The sequence below is a fragment of the Syngnathus scovelli genome, chromosome 10 (assembly GCF_024217435.2).
Source record: "Syngnathus scovelli strain Florida chromosome 10, RoL_Ssco_1.2, whole genome shotgun sequence".
Classification (NCBI taxonomy): domain Eukaryota; kingdom Metazoa; phylum Chordata; class Actinopteri; order Syngnathiformes; family Syngnathidae; genus Syngnathus; species Syngnathus scovelli.
Genome location: NC_090856.1, coordinates 4,604,788 through 4,629,354, shown reverse-complemented (window position 1 = coordinate 4,629,354; position 24,567 = coordinate 4,604,788). Strand labels below are relative to the sequence as shown.

At 40.9% G+C, this 24,567-nt stretch overlaps 8 protein-coding genes across 11 annotated transcripts in view; 6 read left to right on the top strand and 2 right to left on the bottom strand.

Moving 5' to 3' along the window:
* Nucleotides 1-271: 271 nt before the first annotated feature.
* fsd1 (fibronectin type III and SPRY domain containing 1) lies at nt 272-6,575 on the top strand. Of its 2 annotated transcripts, XR_007482932.2 has the most exons (14): nt 272-480; nt 1,254-1,349; nt 1,417-1,548; nt 1,630-1,731; nt 1,916-1,938; nt 2,267-2,388; nt 2,470-2,679; nt 2,768-2,866; nt 2,938-3,085; nt 3,366-3,448; nt 3,519-3,770; nt 4,363-4,451; nt 4,511-5,936; nt 6,083-6,575. XR_007482932.2 is itself a non-coding variant. In XM_049726850.2 (13 exons), exons 1-13 carry the CDS (start codon nt 466-468, stop codon nt 4,619-4,621), a joined length of 1,482 nt encoding a protein of 493 aa, XP_049582807.1. In that variant the 5' UTR covers nt 272-465; the 3' UTR covers nt 4,622-6,049. The 2 variants fall into 2 exon arrangements, 1 of the variants encoding a protein (XP_049582807.1); XM_049726850.2 differs by lacking the exon at nt 6,083-6,575 and having other exon boundaries at nt 4,511-6,049.
* A 596-nt stretch (nt 6,576-7,171) lies between these two features.
* On the bottom strand, nt 7,172-11,643 carry LOC125972863 (signal-transducing adaptor protein 1). 2 transcript variants are annotated; one of them, XM_049726885.2, is made up of 13 exons: nt 11,460-11,643; nt 10,172-10,243; nt 9,955-10,074; nt 9,826-9,882; nt 9,612-9,754; nt 9,105-9,236; nt 8,944-9,013; nt 8,707-8,809; nt 8,535-8,630; nt 8,101-8,157; nt 7,982-8,014; nt 7,569-7,730; nt 7,172-7,450 (listed from the first exon to the last, which is right to left on the bottom strand). In XM_049726885.2, exons 1-13 carry the CDS (start codon nt 11,544-11,546, stop codon nt 7,398-7,400), a joined length of 1,185 nt encoding a protein of 394 aa, XP_049582842.1. In that variant the 5' UTR covers nt 11,547-11,643; the 3' UTR covers nt 7,172-7,397. The 2 variants fall into 2 exon arrangements, with proteins under 2 accessions (XP_049582842.1, XP_049582849.1); XM_049726892.2 differs by having other exon boundaries at nt 7,590-7,730; nt 11,460-11,640.
* An 856-nt stretch (nt 11,644-12,499) lies between these two features.
* Nucleotides 12,500-14,898, top strand: LOC125972899 (ras-related protein Rab-11B). The gene is made up of 5 exons (XM_049726942.1): nt 12,500-12,656; nt 13,650-13,845; nt 13,921-14,114; nt 14,205-14,285; nt 14,431-14,898. The coding sequence occupies exons 1-5, from the start codon at nt 12,617-12,619 to the stop codon at nt 14,574-14,576; spliced, it is 657 nt and encodes a 218-aa protein (XP_049582899.1). The 5' UTR covers nt 12,500-12,616; the 3' UTR covers nt 14,577-14,898.
* Nucleotides 14,899-15,196: 298 nt separating this feature from the next.
* On the top strand, nt 15,197-17,554 carry LOC125972892 (ras-related protein Rab-11B). The gene is made up of 5 exons (XM_049726928.1): nt 15,197-15,347; nt 15,942-16,137; nt 16,213-16,406; nt 16,722-16,802; nt 16,877-17,554. The coding sequence occupies exons 1-5, from the start codon at nt 15,308-15,310 to the stop codon at nt 17,020-17,022; spliced, it is 657 nt and encodes a 218-aa protein (XP_049582885.1). The 5' UTR covers nt 15,197-15,307; the 3' UTR covers nt 17,023-17,554.
* Nucleotides 17,555-18,060: 506 nt separating this feature from the next.
* LOC125972877 (E3 ubiquitin-protein ligase MARCHF2) lies at nt 18,061-20,746 on the top strand. The gene is made up of 5 exons (XM_049726904.2): nt 18,061-18,283; nt 19,173-19,379; nt 19,450-19,645; nt 19,717-19,926; nt 20,028-20,746. The coding sequence occupies exons 2-5, from the start codon at nt 19,225-19,227 to the stop codon at nt 20,184-20,186; spliced, it is 720 nt and encodes a 239-aa protein (XP_049582861.1). The 5' UTR covers nt 18,061-18,283; nt 19,173-19,224; the 3' UTR covers nt 20,187-20,746.
* Nucleotides 20,747-20,944: 198 nt separating this feature from the next.
* On the top strand, nt 20,945-23,118 carry rfxank (regulatory factor X-associated ankyrin-containing protein). The gene is made up of 9 exons (XM_049726915.1): nt 20,945-21,102; nt 21,589-21,663; nt 21,811-21,912; nt 21,979-22,044; nt 22,160-22,260; nt 22,318-22,443; nt 22,602-22,668; nt 22,738-22,818; nt 22,903-23,118. Exons 2-9 carry the CDS (start codon nt 21,597-21,599, stop codon nt 22,956-22,958), a joined length of 666 nt encoding a protein of 221 aa, XP_049582872.1. The 5' UTR covers nt 20,945-21,102; nt 21,589-21,596; the 3' UTR covers nt 22,959-23,118.
* nr2c2ap (nuclear receptor 2C2-associated protein) lies at nt 23,090-24,354 on the bottom strand. 2 transcript variants are annotated; one of them, XM_049726986.2, is made up of 5 exons: nt 24,219-24,354; nt 24,056-24,146; nt 23,871-23,976; nt 23,645-23,712; nt 23,090-23,519 (listed from the first exon to the last, which is right to left on the bottom strand). In XM_049726986.2, exons 1-5 carry the CDS (start codon nt 24,254-24,256, stop codon nt 23,397-23,399), a joined length of 426 nt encoding a protein of 141 aa, XP_049582943.1. In that variant the 5' UTR covers nt 24,257-24,354; the 3' UTR covers nt 23,090-23,396. The 2 variants fall into 2 exon arrangements, with proteins under 2 accessions (XP_049582943.1, XP_049582950.1); XM_049726993.2 differs by having other exon boundaries at nt 24,223-24,316.
* Nucleotides 24,324-24,567, top strand: part of ncanb (neurocan b) — a 62,384-nt gene continuing 62,140 nt past the window's right edge. The window contains exon 1 of the mRNA XM_049726817.2: nt 24,324-24,542. The gene's annotated coding sequence lies outside the window, so the exon portion shown is untranslated. The remainder of the gene's footprint in view (nt 24,543-24,567) is intronic.

The window sequence follows — 24,567 nt, the reverse complement described above, 5'->3', positions numbered from 1 at the left end:
ACGTTTCACAATTCTGATGACATTTAATACAGCCTAAAGGTGTAATTTTCATTTAATATTTACATTCACATGCTATGATTGGTAATTATTCACTAAATCTTAAAGCAAATTATACGTAATTTAGTCCGGTAGGGGAAGTTTTTTTATTCTAAACAGAACTTTAGTGCAATATTTAAATACCCTACCTGCCGGTAGGTTTTTGTTTTTCCGTAAGGTCCCTGAAGGTAGCATCACCCTCGCCGCAGAAAGCGACTACCCACAATCCACCCCTGACGCATGCGCATTACGCTTCGCGGCCCTAAAGGCGTTGCTACTCGCTCGGTGTCGGTCTGAAAGATGCGTCGCACCCCGGCAGCATCAGTACCACCACCGCCGTGCTAATTCCCGGAAAGCGAGCCGGACCAGAGGAGAAAACGGCGGCGCTGATTTGCGGCTCGACGAGGGCTGTTGTCCCGGGACGCCGAGATGGGAGACCAAAAGGTGAGCCCGAGCCCGAACAGGTGTTTTCGACTGGGGAGGACGTTTGAGGGCGTAGGAAAGGAAAGAGGGCGAGAAGTCGGACTTCCTTAATGGCCACAACCTTAAACGAATGACAATCATTCTGCTTAAAACTGTTTTTTCCATTGGTGTTTATTATATGATTACATTGGCGTTGTCGGTCACGAACGGATGGCCCCTCCCAACATGGACGCAATCTTTAACAGTGCTCATCTTCCCGCTTTTCAAATGCGAGATTGAAAGGGGCACTTCATGGTTATTGTTTTTATTTTATTCTTCGGTGTGTCGTTGAATGCGGTCGCTCCGCTTCAATGGCTGTTTAGCATAATTAAATTATGAATGCGCATCTTTCCGGCCGTGAAGTGGCCTCATCGGCGCTCAGGTCAGGTGGCGTCGGCCAATCAAGACAAAGATAATCCGTCACGTGGTTGAAGGAGCCTCCAAGGCAACGTGACTCACCTAAATGCATCAGTCGGGCACACGAATACCTTAAAGACGTTTATTTTAAGCTTAGGTTTAGTCCCTTAAACATGGGAAATACTCACTTTTATTTAAGCTTTTAATGCAAACATTAATAAGAATATGCTGCCTATTTGGAGTTTGTGAGTAAAAAAAATTCTGTGGCAGTGTGCAAACATTACAGACATATATTCTAATTTAAGGTTTTACATTGCATAAATGTTCTAACATTCAGTGACTAATAATAAATGTATTAAAAGCAAAACTGATGTGCAACCCTTTTTTTTTTCCTGCAGGAGTCTCTGCGTAAAATCACCCACACGCTGGCCACCAAGAATGATGAGATCTCAAATTTCGTCTGCACTCTCAAACAGAGCCTGGACAACTTGGAGGTAAGGAGATATAAGTGGTGGATGACTGACCACCAAAGTCAACCATTCATTTCTCTTCCTGCACCAGGCCAATTCCAACCGAGTGCAGGAGGATCTGGAGTCCGAGTTCAACTCCCTCCACTCGGTTCTGGATGAGATGAAGGAGAATATGTTGACGCGGATTAAACAGGAACGAGCCAGCCGTACGTACGAGCTGCAGGTAAGTCTGGACACTCAGCAGCCATAACTTTGTGAACACCATAAATACCTGATATAACTTTATCCTTGTGTTGTCACTAAGAATCAACTAAGCGCCTGCTCCAAAGCGCTGGAGAGTTCAGAGGAGCTCCTGGAGCTGGCCAATCAAACGCTTTGCTCGTCCAGTACGGACGGTTTCACGCAGGTAAGTTGTGCAGCAGTTAGCCTGCAGTGAATCGACATAAAATAAAATAAAAACTGTCCTCTCTGTGACGTCACCAAGTTGCTCGTGACATGTTTTGTATTAAATGTGACACTCAACAATCATATGCACCAAACTCAGTTGTCTCTTCGCTTCGTATCCCCTCTCTCCTCCTCTTCCCCACCAGGCGGCCAAAGACATTAAGGATAGGTATTGTACTCGGCCATCCATTGCTTCCATTTTGTTCTTTTAGTCTTTATGTAACCAGCCATTTTGTTTGATAGCGTGCATGCGTTCCAACGTGTAGTCACCATTTTCGTAGACAATAAGCACTTTGGTAACTTTCCATTCAGTTTTTGTTGTGGTGTTGTACCACCTCGTGTCAACTCGTACCCCACCAACCTCCTCCTCCTCCCTGGATGAATGCTCCCACTTCTAGCTCCGCCTCCCAGCGTCCGTCAAGGGGATGCGTTCAGTGGTAGTCCTGGCTAGCATCCATGCGTCGTCCTGTGTTTTGACTCTCCTCTCTTGTCGGCAGCGTGACCATGGCTCCGGCCTTCCGCCTCTCCCTGAAGGCCAAGGCTAGCGACAACATGAGCCACTTGATGGTGGACTTCAGCCAGGAGAAAGCCCTGCTGCAAGGCCTCAAATTTCTTCCAGGTCTGCAGTGTCATGTTTTTGGAGATTCCGAACTCTAGGACAGTGACTGAGCCCAGCCGCCATTTTGTCTTGTTGTCGCAGTTCCGGCCACGCCAGAGATCCAATTGTCGGAGTGCCAGGTGTGCGACAACACAGTGACTGTCGTGTGGACTTTAGCCGAACCCGACAGCAAAATAGACCATTACATCCTGGAGCATCGGCGTACCAACCATGAGGGTCTGCCACGCATCAGAGAGGACTATCCCTGGATGGTTGTGGAGGGCATACGGGAGATGGAACACACACTCACAGGTCGGCGAATGAACTCACAAATTGTAAATGAGAAACTGTTCTGGATTACACAAAGAAAATTAAACTATGGTTGTGTTGTCGTTGTCAGGTCTGCGCTTTGACACCCGTTTCATGACGTTCAGGGTGAGGGCGTGTAACAAAGCTGTGGCGGGAGATTTCTCCGAGCCCGTTACACTGGAAACCCACGGTGAGTACGCGAGGGGCTCCTGAAAAATCACACTGACAATCGAACTAGCTCCCCTTTTGTTTTCCCCCCAGCGTTCACTTTCAAACTAGACTCGGCCTCGGCCCACCAGAACTTGAAGATTGAGGACCTGAATGTGGAGTGGGATGGCAGCGGTGGAAAAATCCAGGACATTCGCAAAGAGAAGACACGAACTAACTCACCCATGCAGTCTCCAGCCAGGTATGTCTTCTCGAACGGGAAATGTCCAACTGTTGTTAGGATTGACCAATCATGTATTGTTAATTATACTATTTCTGCTGTAGTGTTTGAAAATTAAGTTCCACTTCCCGAACACTAGAGGGAGCTCTCGAGTAACACATTGCTGCTACAGCAAATTGGCCCGAGTTGGAAGAGGGAGCAGCAAAATGGAACTGCCTTGAATGTGTGGAATTGATCCTGTAGATCAGGAATTGGCCACCACAAGAGCTTTTGACCCAATTTTGTCTTCCTGTGTCATCAGGTCGTCGCTGATGTCGCCAAAAAGAGCCCCGACATCCCGACCCAGCAGAGACCGCTTCACAGCAGAGTCCTACACAGTGCTGGGTAAGCACACACAAAAAAAAAAAGTCAAACAGATCTGATATGATTAATGCTGACATCGGGATCATTCTAGCCGACACAGCCATCGATGCTGGCCAGCAGTACTGGGAGGTCCGCTTCGACAAGGAGAGTAAAGCCTTTGCCGTCGGCGTGGCCCTACGCAGCCTGGGTCGCTTCGACCAGCTGGGGAAGAGCAGCGCTTCCTGGTGCATCCATCTGAACAACTGGCTCCAGCAGAGTCTCACCGCCAAGCACAACAACAAGGCCCGGACGCTGGATTGCCCCATCCCGAGCAGTATAGGAGTCTACTGTAACTACGACGAAGGTGATTTTACGTGGAACTTCCCCAGCCAGACATATATTTTTGACAACTGCCCAAATCATGATGCACTCAATGTTCGTTAAGCTCTGATAAGATTACCATAATTGTTAGATGATGTGCTACGACAGGTAGGGCAAGGAATTTTGGAAGGGTAATGTCGCTGTCACTTTTGGAAGGCACTTTATCTTAAGTAAGAAAAACATTCTGAATACACCCACCAGCGTCATGGATTATCTCATCACCTCAGACTTAATAATCACTTGTCATTTGAGTCGTCACCTGCTGCTGCAGTTGGTGTTCATATTTAAAATTCCATGAGTTTTTATTCTATTCCTGTTTGTGCTCCATTGTTCAGGTGTTATGTCAGCAAACACTTTATTTACATGTAATTTGTAATAATGATGTTTAGGGGAAGGCATTGGAGTACAAGAATGCATTTTATTAAGATACATTGTGGAGTTATTGGGGAAGTTGTAAGAAAATCTATAATGAAGGCTAAGCTAACACAAGTAGCGATCATCTTTAGCTCTCTTGAGTGAACAACACAAACTCTATGTTGTTTCAAATGTTCTTATTTTGTCGTCACGGCTACCAGGCGTGCTGTCCTTCTTCAACGCCAAAACCAAGCAGCTGATACACACCTTCCGGACCAAGTTCCAGCAGCCGCTCATCCCGGCGTTCATGGTGAGAACGTTGCGCAATAAATTTCTCTCTCCGGGGCTCACCGGGTCTCTGCTCGGCAGGTGTGGAATGGAAGCTTCTCGGTGGTGACGGGCCTTCAGGTCCCTAGCGCGGTGCAGAGCGGTCAGAGGAAGAACAGTGGCACCAGCAGCTCCAACGCCAGCCTCACCTAGACCCCCTCCTCATCGCCCCAGCCCACGATCAAACCCCCTTTCGCTCCCCTTCAGTCGCTGGCGGTGTTATTTGGCCCGTCACGGTTGAAAAGCATGCCGCACGGGCGCTTTCTTGGCTCTTCTCGCCGGCCCAACTCCGTCCCATGACTTAGCGCTGGCCGCTGCTCTTCTTGAAGCCCTATGTTACTCTCTCCCTGTGCCTTTCTTCTCATTTCCACATCACCACTGCGAGAGAGACGTCCTTCCCATTTCACATTGTCACTGTCTCCCGTGTTAACATCTAGCTTAGCGTTACTTGTGCCCAATCCTATTTAATCCAAATTAAAACCCCGCTCTTTGCTAGCGAATAGAACATAACGCTGATATCTTCTTACTCTCATTTTGACTTGTACTACTTTGGCTCTTTTTACAGCTTGGCACATTTTAATCCGAGAAACAATCTTAGCTCGGGTATCCTATTCAAGCATTCTTTTATATTGAGTTTAAAGTCCCTTTTACATAGAGATCCTGCAAAATGTCTTCCCGGTTATTCATCCTTTTGCATGAAACCCAGCTGCAACTCTCAAAAACACAAGTCAGTATCCACTGCTGCAAAACTGATCTGACTTTTTATATAAAACGCAGTGGGCTATTTCCATAACTGTGTTCACCATAGCAGCAAAGTCACTCAGTAAGCACTTCACGGTAGTTCCTTGCAGAGCCTGCTAAACAGGTCAAAGGATAACACCCAGCGATATCTCAACTCTGGCAACAACAACTGTCACTGCTTCTTATTTGTTTTTCCACTGTAGTGTCCACACCGAAACCTTTCACAATGAGGCCCTGAAAAATGACCGCAGTGGAGAAAACTTGGCATTTATCCACCTTTGACCTTCTGTCATCAACAACAATCAATGCCGTTAATCCGTTCCATTACCCTGGCCACTTTGGAGCAATCTTAGACAAATAGATACTTATACTGCTCATTGAGGTGTCTCTCAGCTAGTTAGTACTGCACTAATATTAGCCATTCTACGTGAAGGATAAAGAATATATGACTGATATATTGTCTGTCTGCATTGTTAATGTCCAGTCCATTGCTAAAGGGGTTATGTCACCATATCATGTTTGCATTTTTTTTTTTTGTGTTAGCATTAAGCTAGCAGACTGAAAAGTTACACTGGGTGGTTGTTTTAAATACACAAAGTGCAATTCTTCTTGTTTCATGTTTGGTTTGACAGAAAACCTCAACTGGCGGAGTCGCAGATCCAGTCGTTTGTATCTCAAGGCGTCACAATATTTAAAGTGAAAAAGTGAAATCATCACCATATTCCATGTACATACTGTTTTTTTGTTGTTGTTTTTTTAAACAATATGGACAAAAGGTGGAAAAATGCCAGCTTGTACAGGCAGTGCAAAAGAGACTTTAAATAATAACGTTCAGTCTCATTTCTTGCCATGCTTATTTTTGTTTTCTTTCAGATTCAGGCTTAATATGAGGAATTACACATTGGACGTCTTGCCAAGAAGGGATGCGCAAATATGTCAGTAACCGAACCAAGCCTCATTCCTGCATTCAGTAAGCACATTTTTTTGGGTCACCTATCAAGCCAAGGTTCTTTCTATGTGCGTATGTCAGACTCTGTTTGGTGAACGATCTGACTGGATTGGCAAGTACTGAATACAATGCTGGGATTCGTGCGTGCATGTGTGTGAATGTTGACCTCTGCTTTGCTTCCTCATTGCTGCCCCTTAATGTTTGGGCTTGGAAAAAAAGTGTAGATGTTTAAAAAAAGAAAACACCCCGTTGGGAATCGTTTTTGTTTTGTTGACACGCGAACCAAATGGCACATCAGAATCTGTATATAATTTTTCCTTTTTTCATATTCACCATTCTGTAAGGTAGAGTGAGAGCACCTTAGTCTCGCCTCTGGAAAAAGGGATGAAGGAAAAATATTAAAACAATATCACCAAATATCACGCTTTGCTGTTTGCTTTCGTCAATCTGACTATTAAGAAGTTAAAAAACGATGAGAGGAGCCACGAAAATATGAAATGCTAATAATTAAAGCTCAAAGGGCACATGCTAGCTAAACATTACACAATATGTGCTTTTGTATTAATTTTATTAATATTATAATTGGGTAGCTATAGATTGAGAACACTGTTAGAGTAAAAATATGAAAGAATATATGGTAATACACGTTACACCAAAAAAAAAAAAAATCACCATGTATTACCTATCAGGTAATAAAGAGGCATAAAGATTTAAAAAAAAAAAAATAAAACATCTGTTGAATGTTCTGGAAATCTTTTTTGCAGAGAGCGCCTCTATTTTTTATTTAGCCCCGCCCACAAAATACTTTGCCCAGGTTAAACAATACTCAATGACACAAAATAGATTTTAAAAAAACTTCTGCAAACGTCAGAAATGTATTTTTAGTCATGCAATAGTTCTTCATTGTGTGTGCCTCACTCCCTATTGTTGTCTTGTATTGGTAATTAAAGTCATTATGCTTAACTTTGAACTCTAAATTTAACTGTGTGTGAGAAAGCAAACACAAAATCAAATAATTATTAATAACTTTTATTGACATCAAGTCAAACAATTTACATTCAGTACAAATCTACAGTCAAAATATATATGGCCTCTATGTACATCTGTGCCCACGCTCACATTTGTACGTACAATTCATATCAAAATCAGAGGGAAGGGTGGGAAAGTGCAGAAGGTCGTCATGGCGACAGATTTATTGCCAAAGACGTTCACATTAATTGGTAGCGGCGATCGCCTGGGTCAGTCGACACACTTGGCCCTCTTCTCCAGCTTCAGCTTGAGTTCCGATATGGCTGCAGGAACAAGTACACCAACACTCGTCACTTGTTTATCATAATGAGCAGTCATTCCAATACTTTAATTGGACTTGGGATTTAAAATAATTTGCACTCTAACTAGCATGCAAATTACAATCAAAAAAGAATGACGTACTCGGGCCGTGGGGGTCTGTAAGGTTCCTCATCCTGGAATCCCTGCTGTGCCTGGACTTGGTGGCGGCGGGAGTTGGCGCAAACTTGCGAGGAGTAGGCGTAGGAATTTTTTTCGATTTCTCGGTTGCTTTGTTGTCCGGTTCTGCGTAGACAGAAAATCACATTTAAATACAGGCTGAAAATATGATTTGTTCTAATAGATTCTATAAAACTACACTCCGTCATATACAGAGATATTTTTAATTTGTCTGTCAATGTTATGTATTTTAGAGGCCTGACGCCAGCGAACAATTGGGGGAGGGATGGAATGTTGCAAAGGCCAGCCAATACAAATTTTCCCAAACAAAAAAAAAAAGTTCCATGAGAAAAAAAATCGTGACAAAAGAGACTCACCAGGCAGCCGCTCAACTGTGGAATCTTTGTGATCTGCAAAGCGTGACAACAATGAGTCACTAAGAACCCAATAACGATGCCGTGCCTGTTGGAGACAAACACAAGATGATAATACTCACTCGTGTCATTTACGTAGAGATTATCATCCCAGTCTTCACTCGGCACTCTTGGCAAAGCTGCAAATAACAACAGAAAGGTGTCATTATTTTTTAAATCTGTAAATTAGTGACAACTCCAACAATCTTCTCTTAAGGCTCTCGTAAATGCGTTTTGCACTATGCTGTAGATTTTGCAAAACCAGATTATTTATCTTTTGTGTCGCCCAACACACAAAACATGTTTGAAAATATTTCTATTTATAAAGCTAAAATTTTGTTGTGACTTTTGTTTTTATGGGCTTTTTTTTTTTTATTGTTTCCTAGATTTTTCCCGAGGTGTATACAGTAATATATATTTTAAAAAAAAGAGGCTCATAATAGGATTCTTCAGAAAAAAAAAATGTTTTTCAATTTTTTTTTAATCTTTTTTGGTGAGAAACTGGGTGTGTTTGTACCTTGTTTAGCCTGTTGAGATGGCAACGTAAAATGCGTGAGCATAGAAGCTCCACGCACCCTCTTCTCTCCATTTTCATGATCCACACTAACGTAAGCTGCACAAACCAAAATCAAGAAAAAGTCATAAAAAGAAGCCAACGACGCCCATAAAAAAGATTAAAAAGTTCCTACAGATGTTTTGCTCGTAGGTTTCCTCCCTGGTCAGCGGGATCAGAGCTCCATTTGTAGCTTCTGAGAAGTACTCGACGATCTCGTGTAGTGAAGCACACGAAACCTACACGCACACACAAAGAATGTGACTTTCACTTTTATTATTTATCCAACGGCATGCGGTCCAACGCCCATTTCAAACAATGGTCATAAATGGCCTTCATTATTCTTCATTACTGATGCCAGGTTTCTACTTACAGGATCGTGCACATCGATGGTGAAGCCCTCATCCTGCCTGCGGCTCACCCGGAAATGTTTGAAGATAGGTCTGATGTAAAAAAAAAATGAGGTTACACTCAATTGATTTGAGATGTGTGTTTTTAAAATATGTCCCTGATTTGGCATCAGTGCCTGCTTACTCATTCATCTCTTCCCTGGTGCTGATAGCAAAGCCGGTGCTGTCCCTGTTGGGCCTCAGCAGCATGTTTCCTCGGCTGGCCTGACGTTCCAGAAGAACTTCTGCCTCCGTTCGGGTCACCGGGTGGAAACAACTATGGTGATAAGCGAAATTAAACATTTTTAGCATTTGACATCCATAAGATACAGCAGCTAATGAGAACCCAATGCTAATATGCTAACAATTAGCATTTCAACCTGTTACTGTCGTTAAAACCAAAAGGTTTAAATCACTCATGCAGGTACTAACTTCCAGTATGTCGCAAAACATACAACATAAAAACAAGTTTAGTCAGTTCCTATTCCAGGATGTACATGCGGAACATATGTCGGGGAGTTTTCCTAAGTTAATGACACCATTGTGTGTTGACAGATTCATCACACACACCTTTACCTATAGTAAATGATTAACCTGTCACAGGCCAGTCAATTTTCCGTGTCGTGACAATGAATATATGCAGTGTACTCACTCTGGCATTTCCTTTGCAGACTCCAAGTCTTTCGTTGGAGAACATTGTTGCGCATTTCGGACTCGCTCCTTCTCCTTTTTCACCACCTCCTCCAGCATGACCATCTGGCCCGGCAACAGGTTCAGCATTGACGGCACTGACAGCTATAATAAAATAGATTGTAATTTCATGTGATATAATAATCTGAAATGTGATTTACACAAGTGAAACAAACCTCAGACACAGATTGAATTAAGCCCTTCCAAAGTTCTCGTGCCTCTGCAGTCGGAGCCTGGGAAAAAAATAGTTCTTTGTCACGGAATGAACTGGTGTGTGTGTGTGTGTTCAAGGACTATTTTCTTACGGAGAATTTGATGTCGCTGTCTTTGGTCTGCAGGTTCAGTCTGGCTGCGTCCAATTTGTAATCCATTGTATTATCGTCTGTTATCGTGATCGGCCCGCTGAGTTCCACTTTTTCAATGTACTGTTGAAAGAACCACACACACATCAGAATCTCGGAACCATCCGTTTATCGTGAAATCATGTACTATTCTCAATGAGTTTAAATTCACATTGCTTACGTCATTGTCCCTCCTGTCGTTAAAGAAGTAAAGCGTGTTGCCACACAGACAAGTCCAAAGCTTGCGAGATTTCTACAAGGAACACGCAGGGGAAAATACGGTTAGATAACATGAGACGATTATGTAAAAATGATACAAAGAAATGTTCCCTAATTAAACAAGCCAATTAATATAATCATATGTTCAGAGTAAAAGGATAGGTTGTAATTGCGTGTGAATTATCAGAATATTTCCACAGATACTACTCAAGCTGCCAAGTCGGGTTGGATACATTCCAAGTCTCAGACTAGATAGTCAGACCAGTTTGATTCCAAGATGCTATCTTGGGATAAAACTGGTCTGTACAGTACTGTTTATTTTTATAGCAGTTTAAAGGCTTCATATGTTGAAATGTTCTTATAATTTTAAATTGTATCTTACGTAAAAAGTATGAGGTTAAATTCATATTGATCCATCTGAGCGATTATTGTTCTAAATTTTTTTTATCTTGATAGTGTCAACTGTTAGCGTGTTAGAGCTAAATTATTTAGCAAATAGTAGCTGGAAGATGGCAATCCTTAGCTATTAGCTTCATTGTTAGCATTTCATCTCTATTCTACATATTTGATATTCTTTCTTTAAATGTAATGGCCTGTACAAAGGTGCCATTTTGTTGCCGTGTTTCCTTGGTCATTTGCACATTAGTTAATATGAGTGTGTGTAGATAATTGACGTTTAATTGTTTTTGCTACACTGCAATAGAATTGCGTATATCGGCCCGTGTTGCAATCCCGCTTCTGTTTCTTGCACCACCATCACCTTTGTTGCTCTATACTCGTTTGTGGATTTGTCACAAACACACACCCCGACAGAAATAGTACACAAAAAGCCAAATATAATATTAAACACAATTGTGGAAGCCGACAGAGGCTCGGGAATAGTTTCTAACGCTGAGGTTTCTTTGACTTTTGAGAGAGATTGGCAATAATGGCAATTTGAACGTATAAAAGAGTTGATAGACAACTGTTTATTTTATTTATTTTTTCAAATGGATGATGTTCGAACAACGAACTGTAAGCCAATGAATCACTACTACTATATTTCTTTGGCACCCACATGTACTTGCCACCACTTCTTGATGTAAACAAAAAACAAATATTTGACTTTGACTTGAAAAAAAACACGTACATTTGAAAACATAAACTACAGCAGGTTTACATGCAGTGATTTCAAAATAACCAAAAGTACGTGACCCACTGACTTGAAGTAAAAAATGAACCAAAACATTTTATATGGTTACTCCACTGACCTTGTCTTTAAAAGACCTCTTCTCCAGGTATCCTTCATGATATAAGTGTGGCATCACGATGAAGGGCCGCCCTTGTCGCTTGTTCATAGTGAATAGTCTTCAGCACCTTTAACTCCAGAGCATGTCCTCGATTTGAGTAAGAGCCTGGCACTCCAGTCACCAAAGATATAGATTGTTCCAGGGAGGGTGCGTGTGTGTTTGAACACGTCCCTCTGGCCTCTTTCCAAAGGCTGGAAAGCACCTGCTTCAGGTCAGAAAGTTGAAGAACAAGTTGAAGAACAAGTGAAACTGGACGTACTCGCTTTTCTTGTCCATGGAGACATCAACATTACACATTTAAATGATAAAATGATTTCTTGAATTAAATTTTTCACACAAATGCATAAATGCACGGAATGTTTGAGTCTAGATTGTAGGAATGGAAATATGATTGCCTCCATAAATTGTTGCAGCACATTATAGTAACTTTGTACAACGTGCTCAATCATCATTATGTCATATTTAATGACGTGCTTTTCTTTTTTTTCAGTTAGTAATTGTCAAAAATAATAAATTAGCATAATTTCTTTATTCTGTCATATTTAAAATTTTAAAACTGATCATCATCGTCTTCATTCATAAGATTAAGTGACAAACTAATGTAACACATTTCCATTTCCCCCCCATTTTATTAAATCAGTCAAAAATGCTTAGTAATTGTCTTGTTACCACTTTTAGTATTATTGATATTTTCATTAATTGATTGGAAGATTTTTAGAATATATATTTTGATATTTCTATTTCAATTAAAACAAAAAAATCATTGCAAACAGGAACGTCTATTTATGTTGATCACAATTGCTGCAATAAATATCAACTATACATTTTTTAAATATCAATTTCAAATAATTCAGTTTTTCAAAAATGTTTCTTTATTTTTTTTTAAACAAATCCTAAATTTCTCAATAGCCCTTTTAATCATATGTTGCTCAAATTGAACACGTTGTCTAATTGGTTGATGACGGAAGGCGCATCCGCTTTGCACTGCATATCACGTGATACTGACGTCACTGCATGTTTCCGGGTGGTGACGGAGAGGTGACGTCATTGCCTTGCGTCCTTGCTCGACTGGAAGACTGACTGACTGACTGACTGACTGACAGGCCGTTAATGAAAACATGGCGAACAGAGACGACGAATATGATTTCCTATTTAAAGGTAAAAATTGCTTCTCTGTACCTACTTTGATAAGCGACATAAAACGATTAGCACGTGTGCTAATTAGCATCAGGCAACTAGTGCTAGGGGCATCAGCTAAAGCTAGCTAGAGGCTCTGGAATTTTTTTTTACGACCTCTTAAACCCTATTGTCAAACATGTCATCTCGTTGAAACATTATTTAAACGACTATTAACTTCTTAAGTCACTATATTTGCATAGAACTACAGTGTGTCGTTCTTATTTGCACATTTTACATCGTGATATAATCAAGCAAGCTAATTGCTAAGACTGATCCAATTCATCAATTTCCCGAATCAACACATTTTTATTCGTTTTCTCATAATTTCCACGATGTGGAAGGCAAAAATAAACACGCTAAACAGCTCTATAGGTGCACAACACCTATTAACCGCAGCAAAAAGATTTATGTGATTTTGGTAAGTTGACAGCTTTGTAAATTGACACGAACGTTTGTATTGCCCGAGGCGAAAAGGAGTTGAGGGAAAGTTTCAGGTGCCAAAAGTTCCAGTGAGTCACTGAGACTACGTACACCTAGGTGGCACTTTCCACGATGGGTTTAATTAAGTTTATATCTATCTCTTACAGTGCTGAACCCTTTTGAAAAATAATGTCATATGCGATTTTTATTACAATGAATTCTTATGTATTTTTTAAACAAACACAAGCAATTAAATCATCTGGATTAGAATTAATGAAAGGGAAAAAAGTGGTCACTAAAATACGCAGAACTAACCTGAAATTGCCAAAGAAAAATTGACAAATGGAAATCTGAAATCTTGTGTTTTGAATTGTGCTGTACTAAATATATTTGTGAAAATGTCCTAATTAAACAGACCTTAATTAAACAAAAAAATGGTTGCAATTATGCTCTACCAAACGTCCACTGGGCGGCGCCAAAGCAAAATGTTTTCTATTATACATAAGTGACCACAGCAAAAAAATAAAAATGGTCCTTTTTTTCCTTTAACAGTTGTGCTAATTGGAGACTCCGGAGTGGGCAAGAGCAACTTGTTGTCACGCTTCACTAGAAATGAGTTCAACCTGGAGAGCAAGAGCACCATCGGGGTGGAGTTCGCCACCCGCAGCCTGCAGGTGGACGGCAAGACCATCAAGGCTCAGATTTGGGACACAGCCGGACAGGAACGCTACCGAGCCATCACCTCGGCGTGAGTGTTTCCCGACTTTGCATCTTGGCCCGATACGTTTGCGAGCGAAGGAGCTGACTGTGTTTACGTCGTCAGGTACTACCGGGGAGCGGTGGGCGCTCTACTGGTGTACGACATCGCCAAGCACCTGACGTACGAGAACGTGGAGCGCTGGCTGAAGGAGCTGAGGGACCACGCTGACAACAACATTGTCATCATGCTGGTGGGGAACAAGAGCGACCTGCGACACCTCAGGGCCGTGCCTACTGATGAAGCGCGGGCCTTTGCTGGTATATTCACATCCTTGCACACAATACAAAACAATTGCACTGTAATAATAATAGTAATAAATGATGACTTTGAATGTTCTTCCTGAACAGAAAAGAACACACTGTCATTTATTGAGACATCAGCGCTGGACTCCACAAATGTAGAAGAGGCCTTCAAGAACATATTAACAGGTAAAGCTCCATTTTACAAATATAATATTTTTTGCATTTTCTTTAGCCTTTCACATTCTCACCTCCTGGCATTATTTGTGGAAAATCTTATCTTTTTTCAAATGGAGACACAAGTATAGCAGTTTTTTTTTTTCTTGGGCCGCAGAAATCTACCGCATCGTCTCCCAGAAGCAGATGGCCGAGCGGTCCGCACACGATGAGTCGCCGGGCAACAACGTGGTGGACATCAGCGTGCCGCCCACCAGCGACGGCCACAAGGGGCCCAGAGTGCAGTGCTGCCAGAACCTGTGACCTTTATCATCGCCGACCTTCATCCTCATCCTCCACACTTAGGTCTCCTGGGACAAGCACTTTTTTTCCCCCCTCCTGTCATCGATGATACGCGTTGAATGTTGACTGAACCGCCATCATGGAGCATTTCAGCGCAGACCAAACAATCTAAATGCAGTCAAGCAGTATTAGTGACTCCCCCATGCCTCTTTTTGCATCATGCCAAATATATTTATAAAATATTGTCATTATGTATTTATTGAGCACTCATTGCTTATAGTTGCCACTTTTGTTGTTGAAGTTTTCAAAACTGATTGTTTACAATAAAATGATCAAAATCCAATTATTTTTTTTACATTGCCAAACTCTTAATATGCTTTTTCAAAGAAAGAAATAGCATATACACACAAACATTTAATCGTGTGTATAACATATATTTGTAAGTAATGTAATATAATACATTGATGAAAAGCAGGATTGAAAATGGGTGACGAATAAATTTTAATGTAACAAAGTGGGTCATGGATTCGGTGCAATGGCGTCTTCCAGCGTAGATTCGTCCCATGACTTCTCTACGAGCATCCGATTCGCCGACACAACTGTCAATCACAGACATCCCGATTCTAATTGGTCGAAAGTCACGTCCCGTATTGGTGACGCACTCATTTTCCTGCTTGAAGGCGGAGTTTGACTGTTGGGCAATATTTGGAAAACTAACAGCCAGACCGCAGTTTCCACAGGAAAAGAAAAAAATGGGAAACCGAGATGATGAATACGATTATTTATTCAAAGGTAAGACCCTCAGGGAACGGAAAAACATTAACCTTCGACGCTGGCGCTCGTTATTAGCCCTTAACATGAGGAAGTACCACAAAACAACGGTAATGCTAAAGTTAGCTCCCTGAGGAACGGGAAAACACAAGTTGCCCAACGTTAGAAAAAAAATACTCCATGTTATATTTTAACATAACATACTTAGACTAACATTGCCTTAGAGGCCGTGGAGTCAAGCGTTCTGGGAAACAGCTAGTAGCTAGCAAACGGAGACGCTGCTGGATCACAATAAGTCGGCACTCTGCATGACGTCAGTGAACTTGCAATAGGGGCAAAACACGTAATAGTGAGCTTTAGTCAACCCGAGCTAATTTAATTGTTCAAATTATATAATTATAATGAACCTTTTGAGGTGCATGGGCTTTTAAAATAAACTATAACAATGAACACACACCTATTTGTTTTTTTTATCCACGAATTCATCTAATGGTAGTAATTGGTGCCGCCTCAAGGTAGCAATTATGCTCTACCAAACGTCCACTGGGCGGCGCCAAAGCAAAGTGACCACAGCAACAAAAAAAAAAAAAATTGTCCTTTTTTTTTCTTTAACAGTTGTGCTAATTGGAGACTCCGGAGTGGGCAAGAGCAACTTGTTGTCACGCTTCACCAGAAATGAGTTCAACCTGGAGAGCAAGAGCACCATCGGGGTAGAGTTCGCTACCCGCAGCTTGCAAGTGGACGGCAAGACCATCAAGGCTCAGATTTGGGATACGGCCGGACAGGAACGCTACCGAGCCATCACCTCGGCGTGAGTGCTTCCCGAGTTTCCAGCTTGGCCCGGTACGTTTGCGAGTGAAAGAGCTGACTGTGTTTACGGCGTCAGGTACTACCGGGGAGCGGTGGGCGCTCTGTTGGTGTACGACATCGCTAAGCACTTGACGTACGAGAACGTGGAGCGCTGGCTGAAGGAGCTGAGGGACCACGCCGACAACAACATTGTCATCATGCTGGTGGGGAACAAGAGCGACCTGCGACACCTCAGGGCCGTGCCCACCGATGAAGCGCGGGCCTTCGCTGGTAAATTCACCTCGATCAAGTTTAACCGCTTTTCACCTAAGTTGTCTAACTGTGAAAAAAAAAAAAGAGTAAAAATAGGCATTGGGTGGAATTTTTTTTTTAATAACTGATTAATCTGTGATTAATTAAAATATTTGAGTTAAATCAATTTGACTTCTTTATGACTGAGATGAAGTCCAAAGAGTTGTTTTCAGTCCTCTAAAATGTTGACCCATTTCATGTACTGTCTGCAAATATTTGGAGTTTGACCAAAAATTGAATGAAAATATTCTTTCAAGATGTAAACCATTCTCTGTGTTGCTTTTTACATGACAGAAAAACATACGCTGTCATTCATCGAGACCTCTGCCTTGGACTCCACAAATGTGGAAGAAGCCTTCAAAAACATCCTCACAGGTAAGGAGGAGAGAGTTATTTTTTAATTTATTATTATTATTATTATTATTTAAATATGTCTTCCTCCCTGGCAGAAATCTACCGCATCGTGTCCCAGAAGCAAATATCGGACAGATCGATGCACGATGACTCTCCGGGCAACAACGTTGTGGACATCAGTGTGCCACCCACCACCGACGGACAGAGGGGGAATAAAATGGCGTGCTGCCAGAGCTTGTGAACTCTTCTTTTTTTTTTTTCTCCCCTTCTTTTTCTTCCCTCTCACTTCGACTTCAATCCCATTCCCATTGACCCAGTCGCTTTGAGAGCGACGGTGAGGGGATGTAAAAGTTTCTCGATTCCCAGACATTGGAGGTGTGGACTTCTACTCGATGTCTCAGAGAAGACACGATGCTCGGTAACAGAGCAACCGTTACCGTCTTGACTCACAAGCCATCCAGTTTTTCCAAGCACACACCAAAGCAAGACAAGTGATTTCATGTTAAAAAGCTTACAATGGACCGGCTATTATGCTTATGCATGTCCAATCATTTCAATAGTTTTTTTTTCTTATTTTTTTATTTTACATTTATTCCATCTGATAACATTTCAATGGTGAATGCTGCATTTCAATGGTATGATGAATCACACGCACTCTTGAGCAACATCCAGTAATTGTTTGACCAGTGCAGGGAAGGATTTGTGTGACTTATTTGTGTCAGATATTTCTTGTGAAATTTGCTGATGCGTCAATAAAGCTCACGTCAAATGTATTTTTGGAGCCGTTTTTGTCCGTTATTCAGCGTTTCCCGGCAAAATTGAACAGAGTTGGGAGTTTACAAGAGTGACGTAGTTTACAGGAACTATTCCTTGCTGCTATGACGCAACATTTACTTTAAATGTTATTTAAAATAAAAAAATGTTACCTCTAGTGTTTAAAAAAAATCCATATGCATTACTCTGATGGGTTCCTAGTTAAGGCCTGGTTATGATGCCAGACGGTGGTTTAATAGCAAAATTTAGTATATTGCATGACGTCATGGAGAGTGTTTTTTATCACGAGGGAGTGAATATTAAAGCAGGTCAAATTTTCAGGTATTTTTATTTTTTTTTATAATGTAATCATGTTCCTGTCAGTTACGGAAAAAGCACTAAGATGAGTCACTATTTAATCTTCAGAAATATTCTTGCTCCCTATTTCGCTCATGGAAAAGGAGGATGTCTTTTGTCTTCTTATGACAGTGCGTGATTACGTCATCCATAGTGTCACGTGGTCCGAGTTAATACCGATGCGTTTTGCATTCTTCGCAGCAACTCCGGCGAGTTTCCAAGGTAAACTTGTAATGCAAGCCCCGCCTGTACGATGTCTAAACCAAGTGAGGAAAGTGGAAGTCGAACCGGCCGGCGTTTCTTCCTGTAGCAGTCGCATATATTGTCAAACTCGCTGGCATTTCGTTCAGGTTGTTTTCCGGCCAAGGTTTGTGGATTAAAGATTAAAGGGGGTAAGTGTTTTTAGTTTGTTTTGTGTGATGTTGGTAATGGAAACACAAAAGTGTCAGGATAAAGATTTATTTATTTTTATTTTTTTACTTTGACTTGAATAGTAAAGTCTTGCTTGCACAAATTGCATTTTTTTTGTCGGTTGTAGAGCTCTTCTAGAAATCTTAAAGCTTAATTGTGTAAATGAATAAGATAATAAAAGGAATTTGTTTTGGCCTAGGATATTTATAAATGTATAATTTTATGTTTTAAAATAAAACAACGAAAAATGTTTGTTGTTTCACCACCACAATACCTTTTTTTTTACTTTTAACCAACTGTCTTTTTTCTATTAATTTTGAATTAGCGGGGCAGTGATTCTTCAGCAACTAATATATAATCCAATTAATTGATAATTACTGATAAGCAATGAATTTACATTTTTTTATTTAAAATTGTCCAATTTTTGTGAAATAAAGAAATGAGACAAAACCATTTTCCACCTGAACTGTGACAACTGACTTAATTTAAATTTTTCAAGAAGTGACATAAATAAACACCTATGATAAAACCTGGCATTTGATGAGCGGTGTGTAGATTTTTAATATCCACCTAATTCATCATCACCACCATATTATTGAGTGATTCAAATCCTCAGTGGTGTTTTTGTACACCATCTGCCATGCTTGGGAAAAACATCACATTTTAATCCACAGGATTAGAGAGCATTTCTTTTTTATGAACAACGGGACATGGTCTATGGGGGCTGTTGTCGTCATCGGTCTGCATCTTATCTTCATGTTGGGGTTATCGTGGTGTGGCCAGCTGTTTATCAGTCTGCTACACACACCTCTTAGCACTTCCACTTTTTGCACGTAGGCACGTTTACATGAATCAACTTGTCTTTTGCAGGAATTGCTGCTCTTTGGTCCAAACTTGACACCTGTGACGCCACTCATTAAGCATGACGACGGGCGTTTGCTGCCACCAGCCTGGCGACCTGTGTGACTGTGTAAAAGTCACCAGTGTGGCGGAAGAAGGAGGAGGCAGCGAGTGCTCTGTGCAGGTCATGACCTTTGATGAACACTTACTCTCCTCTGCGATCAAACCCCTACCAAGGTATGAACGGAAAAACAATCTTGGATATTGACTTTCGATGAGTCACAACTCACTCACACTCATTGTCCAGCGATAGTCCCATTTGTCGAATCTGCCACGAGGGAGGCTCCGCGGAAAGCCTGCTGTCCCCGTGCGACTGCACCGGCACGTTGGCCACGGTGCACAAGAGCTGCTTGGAGCTCTGGTTGTCTTCCTCCAATACTAACTACTGCGAGCTGTGCAACGCCCAATTCAGCGTCCAACGCAGACTCAGGTCTTTCACAGAGGTAAACACTTTATCAACCATATCATGCTAATATGCTAGCTAAGCTAAGGTGGTACAAATTTTCCTGCACAGTGGCTGCACGACAAGAACTTACACGAGGAGAGGAGGTTGCTGTTCTGCGATATCATCTGCTTCCTGTTCGTTACGCCGCTGGCCACCTTTTCGGGTTGGTTGTGCCTAAAGGGCGTCAAAGATGACCTCCAGCTTGGCAGCTTGCTGCAGAATACGGGTCTCATCTCCCTCACCCTCATCCTCTTCACCATCTACATACTCTGGACTATGGTAATCATCAGCCCTTATTCTCACTACTGTTGCAATTATATGAATTCTGGTGTTTTATTATTATAGATATGAATTCGAATAATGATAATGTCTGTGTGCAGGTGTGCCTGCGCTTCCACTGTAAGGTGTACTCGGAGTGGAGAAGAAGGGACCAGAAAGTGCACCTGATCATCCCAAAGGTCACGGAGGGTGTTTCTTCCCAGCATGCCTTGCTCTCCACCACCCCCCTCAACACACCCTCTAATGACAGTCCGGTATGAGAGTCAAAATGAGGATGTTTTTTTGCAGGCTGATGATGCGACTGATGTTTTTATTAGCGCTCTTGCTAGGTTGATTTTGACATGGGAAAAATCATAACAACATGGAGGATTTCTGAAAAGTCTGTCGTTTTGCTTTGAAGTAGCAATTTTATTTCTGTTTTGTCAAAGTTCTGGTGTATATTTTGACAGATTTCTACTAAATTCGAACCTCTTAAGCTAGACAAATGATAAATTGAGAAGATTTTTCCAGAGGTTCTTCAGAGCACAATCTTGCACAGATGGTCTTGTCACAGCACCTTCACTTGGGACACGGTTGATTAGGATTTTATTTATTAACAAATTGTTTTTGATTAGCTGCATCATCATAGTGGCCCCTGTCAACAACCCAAAAATCTTTTCTTTTTTTTTAGCTCTGTATCGTTTGCTATGCTTGCAAATTCTTCATTTATTGTGTTGTATGTTTGATTGTATTATTTATTTGGATTAATGACTGTGATTTTATGTTCTTGCTGGGTGATTGTATTTATATTGATGACTTGTTATTAAAAAGGACAATTAAAGTAAGGCTTTTCTTTTAAACATGAAGTACAGGCATAAAAAAAATTATATAAAAATAGTGCTTTTATTTTAAAAATGTATAAAAAAAAATGTTTTAAAAAAAATATAACTGACCCGCAAGAAATTTGATTGAGAATCGAATATAGCCTGCTCTTCAATTTTTACCTGAGTGTATTGCACTTAAACACTAGAGGGAGCTAGTGTTCTACTATTACTGTTGATCAAGGAAGCTGCTCCGGACAAGAGGAGACGAAGAAGAAATTTACCCTGCGATACTAAACATGTCAGAACCAAAGAAGCGAAAGTTAGGAAGTGAGCATCACTGCTCCCACTGAGTGCAATGCCGTTCCCAATTTAGGTGAGTAAAATATATTTTACAATACTCGTGTGTTAATAAGCATTTATGTTCTGGTGCACATGCGACAAATATTAATAATGCACGTCAATTCTGTCACTAGCCTGTTTTTGCGTTTTTCTTGTTAACACACAGAGTACACACCGGACACACAAAATCATCTGATAGCATCTTATGCGGTTTAGTGAGGCTTTTTACTTTGTAAAATAATAACCACGTATAGCTTTTTTTAGTTAAAAAAAAGAACATGTATAGGAAAGCTTTTATTAGTAAAAAAAAAAGGCCATTTATTGTAAGTTTTTTTAAAAAGACTATGTATAGTAAGGCTTTTTTTTTTTTTTTTTAGTAATTTGTTTTGATATTTTTAGTGCTTCGAATGATAACATTTATTTTGCTACTCCTTGCTGACTACAAGGAAGTACATTGGGTGTGGTGAGTCATTGTGACTGAATTTCAACTTTTTTTATGCACGCCACTTTTTCCTTACAGCGGTGATAATGGATGCAGGAGGAGAGGAGGACCAAAATTTTCTTTCATCAAGTGAAAAATCATTTGAGTACAGAGGTGAGAAGAGGAACAAAGCATGTGCTTCAGTATATTTCTTACTATACTTCACCAGACTTCATTTTAAAACAAACACACTAGTTTTTAGATTAATATTAATATTCAGTACTTAGCTATGTTAAACTTAAACGGCCTTGTGTCTTTTAGAGATTGCTGATGCAGACGAAGAGTGTCTCTTCAACCATTCGGACACGCTCACAAACAGACAGCGTGGAAATGAAGTTAATGTGCGCCCGGCGAAATTAGATTGTAAGTTTTTACGATCTCCCCCCCATTGCTTGATTGTATGTATTTATTTCTCTTTCCTGTTATAAGCCCTGTCCATACATCAGCTGGCTGCCCAGGGTGAGGTCTTACAAGTAGCAGTACAACTAAGTAAAGGTGAGGCTGAACTGACAAAAGTAGATTGTCAGCACAAAATCTTCAGGCTGCAGCAGTTTGCCCAGAATTGATGAATTTTGAGTTTATTAGTCCCAAATTCTAATTTGTTTTACAGATATCTCACTCCTGAGCAAACAGGATGACCGGGGTTTCACACCACTTATGTGGGCAGCGGCGTTTGGAGAGAAAACAGTGGTGGACCTACTCTTGGAAAAGGTTAGAGCGGAAGAAGGTTTATCGGGATAATCACTCATGGATGCCGTTTTGACTCAGGGCGCGGACCCTGAAATAGTTGCGAGGGACCGTGAAAGTGCGCTGACACTGGCTAGTTCCGGAGGCTACGTGGACATCATCGAGGCGCTCCTCAGACGTGGGGTTGATGTCAACACCTATGACTGGGTGGGTTACTTTTTGTGTAGGAGCTGCAATTTGCCGCTGTTGGGCGGATTAAATCCCCATCAGCTGTTATTTTTGTTAAATAACTAGTTTAAAGTCTTCAAAATAGTGTGAGAACAAATCAATTTACTCTTGAACATTCTTCCTCCGATTGATTGCAGAATGGAGGAACTCCACTTCTGTATGCCGTTCGAGGAAATCACGTTAAATGCGTCGAGGTGCTCTTGGGTATGTTGATTTAATTATTATATATTTGTCTCCTTCGTTACACTAAGTGATCATTTTGTTCTTTTGGAGCCAAAGGAGCCGACATGACCACAGAGTCCGATTCTGGCTACAGTGCAATGGCCTTGGCTGTTGCCCTTGGATACAAAAAGAGTAATTAGAACCTTTCTGCTTGACACCTTCTCACAGTTACGTGCTTATTTTAACACAGTATTTTCTTTTTTCTGTGTATTGTAGTTCAGAAGGTTTTGGAGGACCATATTCTAAGACTCTACAAACCAGCATGCCGATAAATTACAGTGATACTGAGACTACTTTTTTTTTAATGCAAGGCAGTATCATGAAAAAAAAGTTTTTTTTTTGCCAACTGTGAAGCAAGATTATTTAGTTTGGCTGTAGATCAGCAAGAATGAATACAAACGACTTGAAATAAATGTATTTTTTTATGCTGTGCTTTGCTAGAATAATAATTATATACTTTGTGGGCATTTGAGAGGAATTCATGGTTGAAGTGACATGAGTCTTCGTTCACAACTTTTTTGGGGGGGAAATTTTATGTATCAAAACTACTAGTGGTATCGATACATAGTATCGGTATCGTCGAGGTTTTCTGAGAGAGAATCATTAGCACCGGTTGCAGTGTCAATTTTGTAAAAATAAAAAAAGCATTCCAGTCCATTTATGCTGTGGCAGCACATTCATCTTCTGATGTCCTGCATGGTTCTTCTCAGTCATGTGGATTTCTCCCCGAGGATGTCCAAAGTATAAACAATAATCCTCCCGAAAAAGTCAGTGCTGTGCTCAAATGTTATTTTTATTCTGGTCACGGCGGCCGACTCCTGTATGGGAAAGCAGTGGGTGTGGAGTTAAGGAAAGATCATTTTTTGCTTTTTAGTCATAAAGCAATCATCAGTTGCGATGACAAACACTCAGTAACAATATTATTAGGCGCTTATTATAAATTTAAAATAAAGGATATCTGAAGAGAGTTGTTGTCCTCTGGGTAAAAATGACTGATCGTTGTGAAGTCTCCATCTGCGGAAGAACCTGCAGAGAACAACAGGAAAGAGAAAACTAAACAAGCAGGGAAGGGATACAAAATAAAAAAGCTAGTTTTTCCATATAGTTCCCATTGTTCGTAAAATATATGGCGATTAAACAAACCAAAAAATAAAAAATAAATCTGAGCATAGATGCTACTTTACCTTCCAGCCTGCATGTTTTGGCTGAAAAGCCTCCCTGGAACTGAACTTTAAATTCAGACAATCTAACCGATTGGGGGAAGTCCAAAATCAACCACTGACAGTCACCCTATTGAAATAAAAATAAAATTAAAAAAAGAATCAACATGCAAGACTGACTAACTGATTGATCAGATAGAAAGACTTGCCTGGTCGGAGTTCCAGCACGTCTCCTCGTTGCTGTCAAACATGAACTTCTTTCCAAACTGCTTCACATCTCTATTTAGGACTGAACTCACCCTGCAAATTATCCCGATTTCACGTTATTTTTCCATCCTAATACTTTTGTACGTGTGATTTTTATTTACATACCTACATTGAGTATCGCCGCATATCAATGAATCAGCCATGTTGGTTGTGGGCTTGTGGCACTATCTGCCGTCAAGCAATACGGTGTCGTATTTTTAATTTTTACGACAGACACTGTCACTTGCCGTTACAATTCGCTACCACTAGATGGGCGTCGGGTGCCGCCATTACAAAATACGTAAGCCCGCCATTACAAAATACGTAATGGCGTCTTTGACTAGCGTGAGCGTATGTGTCAAAAGTTTAACAGTAGTATTTTAAGGACGCGAATTGTTTGCTTCTCTCCTAACAACAGTACAAAATGAAAAACAAAAAGGAATCGAAAAGGTAACTTTCTTAAACATTTGCAAAT

Coding starts and splice junctions, on each gene's coding strand:
- LOC125972892 (XM_049726928.1), top strand. CDS start 15,308: ATGGGAAACCGAGATGATGAATACGATTATTTATTCAAAG. Junction 16,138..16,212: donor TACCGAGCCATCACCTCGGC/GTGAGTGCTTCC, acceptor TTACGGCGTCAG/GTACTACCGGGGAGCGGTGG. Junction 16,803..16,876: donor CTTCAAAAACATCCTCACAG/GTAAGGAGGAGA, acceptor CCTCCCTGGCAG/AAATCTACCGCATCGTGTCC.
- LOC125972899 (XM_049726942.1), top strand. CDS start 12,617: ATGGCGAACAGAGACGACGAATATGATTTCCTATTTAAAG. Junction 12,657..13,649: donor ATATGATTTCCTATTTAAAG/GTAAAAATTGCT, acceptor TTCCTTTAACAG/TTGTGCTAATTGGAGACTCC. Junction 13,846..13,920: donor TACCGAGCCATCACCTCGGC/GTGAGTGTTTCC, acceptor TTACGTCGTCAG/GTACTACCGGGGAGCGGTGG.
- fsd1 (XM_049726850.2), top strand. Junction 1,939..2,266: donor GCCAAAGACATTAAGGATAG/GTATTGTACTCG, acceptor TCTTGTCGGCAG/CGTGACCATGGCTCCGGCCT. Junction 3,449..3,518: donor AGAGTCCTACACAGTGCTGG/GTAAGCACACAC, acceptor GGATCATTCTAG/CCGACACAGCCATCGATGCT.
- LOC125972877 (XM_049726904.2), top strand. CDS start 19,225: ATGACGACGGGCGTTTGCTGCCACCAGCCTGGCGACCTGTGTGACTGT. Junction 19,380..19,449: donor GCGATCAAACCCCTACCAAG/GTATGAACGGAA, acceptor CTCATTGTCCAG/CGATAGTCCCATTTGTCGAA. Junction 19,646..19,716: donor GACTCAGGTCTTTCACAGAG/GTAAACACTTTA, acceptor TTTCCTGCACAG/TGGCTGCACGACAAGAACTT.
- LOC125972863 (XM_049726885.2), bottom strand. CDS start 11,546: ATGAACAAGCGACAAGGGCGGCCCTTCATCGTGATGCCACACTTATAT. Junction 10,075..10,171: donor ACGACAGGAGGGACAATGAC/GTAAGCAATGTG, acceptor TTCTTTCAACAG/TACATTGAAAAAGTGGAACT. Junction 9,755..9,825: donor TAATTCAATCTGTGTCTGAG/GTTTGTTTCACT, acceptor ATTTTATTATAG/CTGTCAGTGCCGTCAATGCT.
- rfxank (XM_049726915.1), top strand. CDS start 21,597: ATGGATGCAGGAGGAGAGGAGGACCAAAATTTTCTTTCATCAAGTGAA. Junction 22,045..22,159: donor AGCAGTACAACTAAGTAAAG/GTGAGGCTGAAC, acceptor TTTGTTTTACAG/ATATCTCACTCCTGAGCAAA. Junction 22,444..22,601: donor ATGTCAACACCTATGACTGG/GTGGGTTACTTT, acceptor GATTGATTGCAG/AATGGAGGAACTCCACTTCT.
- nr2c2ap (XM_049726986.2), bottom strand. CDS start 24,256: ATGGCTGATTCATTGATATGCGGCGATACTCAATGTAG. Junction 24,147..24,218: donor TGCGGCGATACTCAATGTAG/GTATGTAAATAA, acceptor GATAATTTGCAG/GGTGAGTTCAGTCCTAAATA. Junction 23,977..24,055: donor CGTGCTGGAACTCCGACCAG/GCAAGTCTTTCT, acceptor TTATTTCAATAG/GGTGACTGTCAGTGGTTGAT.